Raw genomic sequence first — 10,824 nt, 5'->3', positions numbered from 1 at the left:
ATGATACAAAACGAAATTGGGATGAAATTCAAGTTTGATTTGTTTTCGTATTGTGTATAAGAAACATGACGTCGTGTCATGCCGTCTTGTTATTTGTGTTTTCCATATTTAAATTAACTTTTTTTACAAGAACTTATGTGTTTGCCGTGTTTTTATTTTTGTCGTGCTTGTAATGTTTTTATTGAATCGTGTTCGTGTTAACAAAAAAACACATTATCGTGTCATGTCTTGTTCGGTTTAAAGAAAATAACATGTGTCATGTCATGTTAGGCAAAAATACAAAATGATCAACCGACTTTACACCCTAATATTACATAAATGTAGCATGCTTGCTTTATAGATTAAGCTTTTACACAATTATATATATATATATATATATATATATATATATATATATATATATATATATATAATTAGTTAATGCCATGGCCCATTGGGATCATGGGTACTATATATCGTGGAAGACATGAAAGTGGGTAGGAATTCATGACAGCTTATAGCTAGGTTTCTACTTTCTAATCATACACACGTGAGAACTTAAGTCAAAGTCACTTTTGAATTGTTGACAAAGAAAAGGGAATGAATAGTCACCAGATATATTCAAATAAGGTCACATGCATATATAGATGTTCCCTGAGAAAAGGACTTTCATTGGTCTACCACCCAAATATGCATGTTCCCTCTCAACAAGACTTCAGAAAGCTATGTATGTTACTTAGGACCACCCTACCAATCAAGAAAAGAATGAAAGAAAGCTCTTCAACAAATACATTTCAAACTACTAGAGAGATGAATGTACTAATAAATTATAAAAACCAAGAAAGACATCCGATTTAACAATTCGGATTGAAGTTTATTGATAATGAATTACACGAGCTATAGAAAAAGAAGTTAATAGTATTCTAAATGGTTGTGATTAAAAGATAGATTAAACATTTTATAATATATTTATTGAAATTAAATATGATTACATAATGCAAGTTAATCTCCAAGTCTCCACATTACATGAATATTGTAGCATGCTTGCTCTTTTTTTCTTCTTCTTTAGCACAACCATGCATATGCTTTTTTTTTCTTCTAGTGGAATATCACCTAACTATTTAATTCTATTACAATACACCATATTATTTCATGAAGCCATTCCACATTATGCAACATTAAGGTTAAATAACCATCATTTCATGTTATATATTCATATGCTTGACATTGTAAGCAAAGTTTGAACACAATGAAATCTTGATGTCATACGACTCAAACAAGAAAAACAACGTAGATGTCAATATATATTCATCGATCGAAAATAGTAGAATTTGATGACATAATGTTTAAGAATATCTACGACCACATACAAAGTACCTTCATCACCTCACTAGTTTCGACTCCTATTAAAAACAGAGTTTCATATATAATCTTGAAAAAATGCATATATTTTCAAGAAACACCATACCCTCTAAACTCTAAACTGTACCGAGTGTCCTTCCTTGGTATTATCATCGGGTAGACCAATCACTGTCTCCTTAAGAAGCTCGATAATGAGATGAAAAATACGTATTTTTACTTCACCTCGTTTAGGTGGAAGCCTTGCATTCGGTTCCACTAACACCAAGCCTTTCATCATGCGTGTTTTGTACGTTTTTTCAAAAAGATACTATCTTGGAGGAGAGAATGAATTTGATGTACATGTTGAAATAGGAAATAAGTAGGATCAAATATTTATACCCATACAAAGCCATGTGGGTCTTGGGTAATATCGTGGAAGACACGAAATTTAAGTGGCAATAATAGCTACATTTCTAATCATTCGCACGTGATAATTGTAACATGAAGAGAATAAACAACCCAAGTCAATCAAGCCACATCAAATTGTTGACAAAAAGGGAAAGAATAGTCACTTCGCTTTATAAATATATCCAACATGTTCCCTTTGAATAGGACTTTCAAAGGTCTACCACCCAACTTGTTCCCTTTGAAAGCTATGTCACTAGGCACCATCCGACAAACAAATTGTTTTCTTGAAACATAGTACGGAACAATTAAAGCAACAAAAAATCAATAGTTCGAAAATAACACAAATTTATGAGAAAAAGTAAAGTCACTTTTTCCTAACAAGTGCAAATCATTGGGCACAATGAAGACATCCAAGTCTCCAAATTACATGAATGTAGCATGCTTGCTTTTTTTTTTTCTTTTGCATAATCATGCATATGTTTGTGTGGTCAAAAGTGGTCATGACTACCTTTCTAACTAGTGGAATACAATATAAAATTCTAAAGACTCATGGTTCCATTCCAATGCACCTAATTGTTCAATCCAATTCCATTATGATTTTCGTAACATGCGTTTATCGAATAAATTCATGTGTTTTTAGTAGTACTATTGTCAATGAAGAGTGTAGGCTATGTCATGGTAACTTGCTTCAAATGCTTACCATAGAAGAGCATAAACTTAAAACACGAAGAAAAATGACATAAATATTAAACCATATGTGTACATTCATTGATAAAAAAGAGTAGATTTTGATGACATAAGCTAAGACGAGTACTAAAATCCTCAAAGCTTCATAATCTTGAAAAGGTGTATATATTTTCAAGAAATACCATGATCGTCCTTAGATAGCATATTTCGAGTAGACCAATCACTTTCTCCATATAAGAAGCTCGATAATGAGACGAAATATACGTATTTTCACTTGACCTCTTTTAGGTGGAAGCGTTGCATTCAGTTTCATTAAAACCAAGCCTTTCATCATGTTGGTTTTTATTAAAATTTTCAATCTTGGAGGGAGATAATTTGATGTGTTGAAAGAAGATATGAATATGAGCACATATATATACACAAAGCCATGGGTTCTACTTCTTGGGCACTATAATGAAAGACTAGTAAATAGTAATTAGGTGAGAATGATAGCTATGTTTCTAATCATGCACACGTGATGACAGTTTAAAATGAATAAACAACAACTAAACATTACAAGACAAAGTCAAGTCACTAAAAATTGTTGACAAAAAGGGAAAGATTAGTCACTTCATATATCCACATAGGGCCAAGATGTTCATTTGTTCCCTAAGAAGATGACTTTGAAAGGTATGTTATGTGGGACCTCCAGACAAACAAATCGCTGTTTTCCTGGAAACATAGCATTGAACAAAAGCATAGAAGAGATCAATACTTCAATGGTTTGAAAAGTGTATTCAAGGTAGTTGAATTCAAGAACAGTGTATAAAGTCTACATCTTGGATTACATTATAGCCATAGTCAAGATTTTCAAGAATCAACATTTAACAGTGAAGCAGTTGCAAAATCCAGCAAGTATAATGGGAAATTTGACTTTCTATCACCCATGTTTCCCTTTATATCCAAAAAATATGGTCCAATATTTCATCCTCTAGGAAATATAACCTTCCAGAGTGCATATATGAAACTGTTGTTATTCCTTTGGTTTATTTAAAACTTACAGAGCCTTTCACAGTTCAATCTAACATGAAGGAAAAATTATATTTTCAACATATACTATAACCTATAGGACAAATATCTTTGATACAATATTCTTATCATCTTTAAACCAATCACTATGTGTTTTTTTAAGTAAAAGGTTCAATCTTTGGAGGTGATATTTGATGTGTTGGAAGAGAATAAAAGTGGAATCAAATAGCTATTGGACGTTACATGCTTTCTTGGAAGACACTAAATGAAGTGAAAGATGAAGAGAATAAACAAGTAGAAGACATGTCAATTTAAAGCTACTTACAAAAAGGAAAAGAATAGTGACCTGATATATCCAAATAAGGCCTCAACTCATCCAGATGCCAGATGGCATTTCAACTCCAAATTATTCAAACAAGATCCAAGATGTTTCCTGTGAAAGAGACAACAAGTGCCCTTTGACCATGACATTGAAAGCTATGTTACTTGAGACCTTCCTACAAACAGATTGCTGTTTTCCTGGAAAGAGAATATAGAACAAAAGCAACAGGGAACACAATATTTTGAAAAGAATACTTCAAAGTCATTATCCATGGAAGTCAAGTACAAGAACAGTGTGCAAGATACAACCCCCAAGACCACATTATTGACAGAGTTATAAAGGAATCTGATCACCATTTCATATTGTAGTTGTAATTGCTTACATAAAGCCAACTACAATACAACTTTATACACATAAAAGCCCATGTTCAATCAACAGTAGCTAGATTTTACTGATTACATAAGCAGTAAAGGACAGTTGTATCTTATTAACACCAATTTCTACACGAATAGATCATTGGAAACCTGCTTAAATTCTTGCATCTGCTTGAAGTTAATCCAAGGTTTCACCCAAACTTTAGTTTCGTATGCTTTTATCTTTCCAACAGCATCCGTTGCCTCTAATGTGAGATAGTACATCTTACCAGCCACCACCTGCTCTTTGGCCTTTATCAATCTAGAAAACTTGAGAATGGAGTTCTGCACACATAACAGAAATGATTCAGAATTATTAATCTATATCACTTCAATCAAGAAAAGAAAGAAAGAAAGCTCTTCGCTAAATACTATTCAAACTGGAGATAAATACTAATCACAAAAAGTAAGAAACGATACATGCGTGAATTGGTAAAAAAGCAAACATGTAGATACAAAATTCGATCGTAAATTACGGGATATTGACAACGAGAACAAAATAGGAAGGCAGAAGGCTCGTAAAAATCATGAAACAGTACCTCTTTTTTGTTGTGTTCTTCGACAGCGTATCGAGCGAGGGTTTCTATCTCGACCCCGTTTAGGCCTTGTTCCGTGATATCACGAACTCCGCCTAGCTTTTGTGACCTTATCATACCTTTTTCAACTCTGCAAACCCCGAAATCGAAAGTGGCGAACAGCAAGAAGGCAGTGATGATCAACGATGAAACAAAAGGGAATTTGTTAGGGTTCATAGTTTCGAATTGGCGCGGTGTTTTCGGATTCAGATGACTTTTATTCTGTTTGCGTAGTTAGCTGTTGCTTGAAGCCACAGGAACCACTTAAAAACTTTTTTGGGACTCAGAATTCACCAACCGAGTTAACAGATGAACTAAAAGTGATCACGATTTCATTTACTATGACCAAAAAATAGTGATTTATTAAAAAGAAAACATTTGGTAATTTCATGTGAGTTAGCAAATTTTGTATTGTATAATTTCATAAAATATAAATTGTTGTTTATGGAGAAAATTTATTATGTACGCACTTCACTTTAAAAAACCAACAAGAGAGAAAGCTAAAAAAAGAGTTTAGGAAGTTGTGTGTGTTTGGATAATGCTTAAGGCATTGTCTAAATCCGTACTTCATAATTGTTAAAATATTTGTAATAGTCCGTTCCCTATTAACTAATTGGCGGAGTGACTTGTGTTTTGATGTCAGATTGATTAGTTTTAGGTACACGGGGGCAAATGTGTGGGGTAGGCTCAGGCAGGGACGGTTTTAGTAGGTGTTCCAGTGTGACACCAGCAACACTTAATTTTTCTGTCCGTAGTGAAAAAAAAAATTCGATTTTTCGATTTTTTTTACATATTTTTCTTGCATAAGCAACACCTACTATGTATTCTTGCGTCCGCCTCTGGACTTAGGTGGTGCATGGCATCCCAGTGTCCCATAGAAACACTGTCCTGCCACCACAGCAAGGACAAAGAAAATGTCTAGTTTGGCATATTTGCGTTGAGTCTCTCTCTCCTCCCACTTTTCTCCCATTCTTGACATTTTCTTTCTTCTCCCTCTCTTCTCCTCCACTCCCTTGCCATGGTAAAAATGTACCACTCCTAGGTGGAGGTGAGGTGGAACTCAACACCCCATCAACACTCCCACCAGCCTAATGTCTTTCTAGCTTGTGGAATACAATCTAAAGACTAACAATTCCATTCCAAGACGCCTAATTAACTAATTCTTCGATTTCGTCCCACTATAATGTAACATGTGTGTTTATATTTGTTTTATAGCAAGACACTTCACTCTCGCCATTAATATGGTTTAAGCCCGAAAAAAAACTGAAAAAATCAAAAAAATAAAACTAAAAATAACAAACCAAACGGCTTTCAAACAAAAGAAAATTTGCACTTTTCAATTTGGCTTCGGTTTTATCTAGAAACCGATCCATTGAAAATGACTTGATTTTATACCATCAAAGATGTATTGTTTACTAATTTTCATATTTTAAAATGATTTGTCATATCAATAAAACCGCAAAAAACATATATACACTATTAAGGTGTGTTCTCAAAAAATGTAACATTGTAATCATTGGTCTATGAACAAACTTATCGTCTTGTTTCATAGGGTTGTGGAGATACTAGCAGCATAATGGAAACTTTTATCTTCTTAACACCAATTAACTTCTAGACATTTCATATTGCAGTTGTAAATTGTATTGTTTACATAAAACCAACTATAAAAACTTAATATACAGGGCCTTAGAGGAAGACAATCAGCAACTCAAAACTTTTTAAGCTCATCAACAAGCAGTTAATGGACACTTGTATCAAATTAACACCAATTAAACTCTAGACATTTGGATCATCAGAAACCTTAAATTCTTTCATCTGCTTCATGTTATTCCAAGTCTGCACCCAAACTTTAGTTTCATATACTTTTATCTTGCCATCACCATCTGTTGCCTCCAATGTCAGATGATACATCTTACCAGCCACCACCTGTTCTCTTGCCTTTACTAATCTAGAAAACTTGAGAGATGAGTTCTGCATACAATGATACATTAGTAAATCAATGGCTGATCACGACTAAAGATGGAGAAAGGATTTAAAGCCGATATATAACCGAATTCCCAATCTTAAATCTGTGATATACGTTCCTCAAATCTTTCAATATATACAATCTCAAATTCGAGATGGATATTAATCACAAAAACCATGAAAACAATACATATATTAAGTTGATTGGATCGTAAATTATCAAGCATTTACAACCAAAACGAAATAGGAAGGCTAGGTCGTACCTCCTTTTTGTTGTGTTGTTCGACGGCGAATCGAGCGAGGGTTTCCATCTCGGCCCCGTTTACGGATTGTTCCGCAATATCACGAATTCCGCCTGTCTTTTGATCATTTATCATATCATCTTCAACCGTTTCAACCCCCAGATAAAAATACGCCAACATCAAGAAGGCAGAGATGATCAGGGATGATGCAACAACACTGGATTTGTTAGGGTTCATGGTTTCGATTTTGGAAATGGTGCGTCGTTTCTGGATTCAGAAAACCTTTTATTCTTGTTTGTGTAGTTGTCGTTGCTTGAAGCCATAGGAACAATATAAAAAATTTTAGGAAAAATTTCACATATATCCTCGCAAACATTAAGAATTACGTCTATATCCTTTCAAAGTTCATAATTACGTATATATCCTTATTAACCTATTAAAATCACATTTATATCAAATCTTATAATTTAATGAGGTATTAATCAATTTAATACCAAAAAATATATTTAAAAATCAAAATAAAAGGTGATTGTACTAAATTACCCTTTCAAAATTATTAATAGTAGAACTAAATAGACTTAATTAGCATTAACCCTAATTAAATATGTCAAAACCTCAAACACGTCAAACTAAACCTCAAAAACGTGAAATCTTCAAGGCTTTCATCACGTTGTTTTCTTCTTCAAGCCGTGAGAACTTTTGCCTTCGTTTATTCAAATATCGTTGCTACAAACATAGTAATAAATCACGTTATTTCATCACAACAGGTTAATCTTGTTCTTAATTCAATTAATTTTGGTTTTTGATTAACTTTTTGCATTCGATTAATTCGATTAATTGTTGGCTCTGCATTCAATTATGTTTGGTTTGCAATAGATAGTTTATTATCCTCCTCTTTGATGGATAATGAGGTTGATGCACCGAGATGGGACATAAGTGCTCACTCGCCCATAATTGAGTAAGTTTTTATCAACAATGAATGATACTTTATGTTTCCCTTCAATTTTATTAACTGTTTTTTTTTTTTTTTTTGCGGTCATCAGACAAGTAATATCGGAATTCAAGTTTAAATTGAAATATGGAGGCTTCTTTCGATTAGCTAGGAACTCATGTAGGCAAGTGTATTGCTTTGGATCTACAAAATGTCTCTATATAGACACATTTTCATACGACTTAAATCATCTAGTTGAAGAGGTGAAAAAACACTATCCATCACAAAGCGATATTGTTTTGTCAATAGTATTTGTTGACAAATATGCAAAAGAACAATGCTTTATTGAACTTGATAATGATAAGAGCTTCATGGTGATGCTAAACATGTATGATAAGGAGAAAGAAGTAACAATTTATGCGACAACCGAAAAATTAAGGTATAACCCTAAACCGTTAAGTTGCCAAGATAAAGTTATTGATGAATCTGATGATGAAAATGAGACAGACTCAGTTTGTCCAAGTCAAGAAAGCTATCATAGTCCTCATAGTTCCGATAACGAATATGAGCTTCTAAATTATGGGGAAACTTATGCATATAGTAAGGTGAATCCATTTATGAAAGTGAATTCTAAATTCCCAAGTGTAATTGCTTTTAGAAGAGCATTAAACCATTATGCACTAACAAATGAATTTGAGTATGTCATTGAGAAAAGTGATTTGACAAGACTTACAGCATGTTGTGGAGATAAAAAGTGCAAGTGGAGAATTCATGCTTCTCTTACACAAGATGGGGTTACTTTTGAAGTAAGTATAAATTTTGAGAAATACTACATTCGTCGATATTGTTATTATGGTAACATAATTATATGTTTTTTTTTCAATTTTGTAGGTAAAATTTTTTATAGAAACTCATTCTTGTACTCGAAGCAACAAGAGTGGTAACAAACATGCCACTCAAGGATGGATTGCTGATGTTGTTACCGACAAGTTGAAATCTGAAGGCGATGTCTCTCCTGACGACCTAAAAAAGTGGCTTATGCATACCTACAATGTTGAAGTACCATATATGAGAGTCTTTAGAGGAAGAGAACAAGCTTATACCGATATGTATGGCAAGTGGGATGACTCTTATGCAAATATATATGATTTCAAAAAAGAACTTGAAAAAAGAAACCCAGGAAGTGTGGTGGAGATTGATTTACAGACAGTTGGTGAAAAGAAACATTTCCTACGCTTTTTTATATCATTAACAACATGCTCTAAGGGGTTTCTTGCTGGTTGTCGTCCTTACATTGGGCTTGATGCTTGTCATTTGAAAGGGAAAATTAATGGTGTGTTAGCCGCTGCCACAAGTATCGACGGTAACAATGGTATGTTTCCAGTAGCCTATGGTGTGCTTGAGGCAGAGAATACAAAATCATGGACTTGGTTTCTCGCGTCACTAAAAAAAGCGATTGGTACACCAAATGGTCTTGTTATCTCTTCTGACATGCAAAAAGGCTTGGAATTAGCTATTACACAGGTTTATCCTAATATTGAGCATCGAGAATGCATAAGACATTTATGTAGCAACTTCAAGAAACATTTTCGAGGTGACTTTTTCATGAGCAAACTATGGGAGGCTGCAAATACCTACTCTGTTAGTAAGCATGATAGATTATTAAATGAAATTGCTACTAAATGTGCAGATGCAATTTCATATTTGAATGAGAACCATAAAAAGATATCGAGTAGAAGTAAGTTTGGCACACTTGTCAAGTGTGATTACATTACCAACAACATTTCAGAAACTTTTAACTCTTGGGTAGGTGACATACGTTATAAACCGGTGCTTGATCTCCTTGATGCAATTAGAGAAAAGCTTATGGAACGATTTGACAAGAAAATGAGTAAGGTGCAAAAATGGAAAGGACCACTACTTCCAAAAGCAAATAAGTATCTCAAAACAATCACTAAGGCAAGTTAACGAACTATATATATACATAATTGTTTTTGCATTAAACATATATATTTTTCCTGATATTAGTTTGTTCTTTTTTTATTTTCTCATGTAGAACTTGGGTGAATATCAAGTTTGTAGAAGCAGTGATAATAAAGCAGAAGTGAAGTACAAAGGATATCGTTGGGATGTTGTATTGGATGAGAAAAAGTGTAGTTGTCGAAAATGGCAAGTTACAGGCCTTCCGTGTGTGCATGCAGTTGCTTTTATTGCTTTCACAAGGGAGCCTAATTGGGACAAATATGTTGATACATATTTCACAGTCGACAAGTTTAAAGAAGCATATGCTTTAGAAATTAGTCCGATGCCTGGAAAAGATCAATGGGTGAATATAGAGACAGTCGAAAAAATATACCCTCCTATTATAAAACGACCGCCTGGACGACCTAAAAAGAATAGAATTATACCACATGATGAGCCCAAGAAAAGACACAGATGTCCGCGTTGTGGTATGTATGGACACCATCAAAGGACTTGCAAAAATCTTGCGTCTGAAGGTTTTGATGAAGCATCCTCTAGCAAGAGGAAAGAGCACAAAATATCATGAGTTTTTGATGTTCATTACATTTTAGTACTTTAATGCTTTCTGCATGGATTTTTTATATTTATTTTTAATTTTGGAGCATGTTTTTAATGAATTTATTCCACATGGATTGTTTTTGTAATGTATTTTCTCCAACAAGGACCATTTATATAAACATTTTCTGCTATAGGGACTGTATCTGTCATCTATTTCTGTCGTAGGGACCATTTTGTAAATATATTATGTCATAGGGGCTGTTTATGTAATGTATTTCTCCAATGGGGGACCATTTTTATTGGGCACAAGGACCATTTTTTAATTTTTTCTGAAACGAGGACTGTATTTGTAATGTTTTTTCTAAAACATGGACCAGATGTGTATTTTTTTTTCTAAAACATGGACCAAATCAGTAATGTTTTTGTGCAAAAG

At 33.6% G+C, this 10,824-nt stretch overlaps 1 protein-coding gene across 1 annotated transcript; it reads right to left on the bottom strand.

The window, feature by feature from the left end:
- Positions 1–3,984: 3,984 nt before the first annotated feature.
- Positions 3,985–7,253, bottom strand: LOC145117971 (multicystatin-like). Its single transcript, XM_079054176.1, has 4 exons — positions 6,962–7,253; positions 6,513–6,704; positions 4,698–4,967; positions 3,985–4,443 (listed from the first exon to the last, which is right to left on the bottom strand). The coding sequence occupies exons 1-4, from the start codon at positions 7,175–7,177 to the stop codon at positions 4,246–4,248; spliced, it is 876 nt and encodes a 291-aa protein (XP_078910302.1). The 5' UTR covers positions 7,178–7,253; the 3' UTR covers positions 3,985–4,245.
- Positions 7,254–10,824: the final 3,571 nt, after the last annotated feature.

Source organism: Lactuca virosa, chromosome 1, assembly GCF_052849685.1.
Source record: "Lactuca virosa cultivar CGN04683 chromosome 1, Lactuca_virosa_CGN04683_v6, whole genome shotgun sequence".
In the NCBI taxonomy this organism is placed as follows: Eukaryota; Viridiplantae; Streptophyta; class Magnoliopsida; order Asterales; family Asteraceae; genus Lactuca; species Lactuca virosa.
This window is presented reverse-complemented; position numbering and strand designations above follow the sequence as displayed.

What these genes read in the sequence shown, in the direction of transcription:
- LOC145117971 (XM_079054176.1), bottom strand. Translation starts at nt 7,177, where the DNA reads ATGAACCCTAACAAATCCAGTGTTGTTGCATCATCCCTGATCATCTCT. An exon ending in AACAACACAACAAAAAGGAG is followed by an intron (nt 6,705 to 6,961) that starts GTACGACCTAGC and finishes CATTGTATGCAG; the next exon opens with AACTCATCTCTCAAGTTTTC. An exon ending in TTTCTGATGATCCAAATGTC is followed by an intron (nt 4,968 to 6,512) that starts TAGAGTTTAATT and finishes AGCAACAGCTAA; the next exon opens with CTACGCAAACAGAATAAAAG.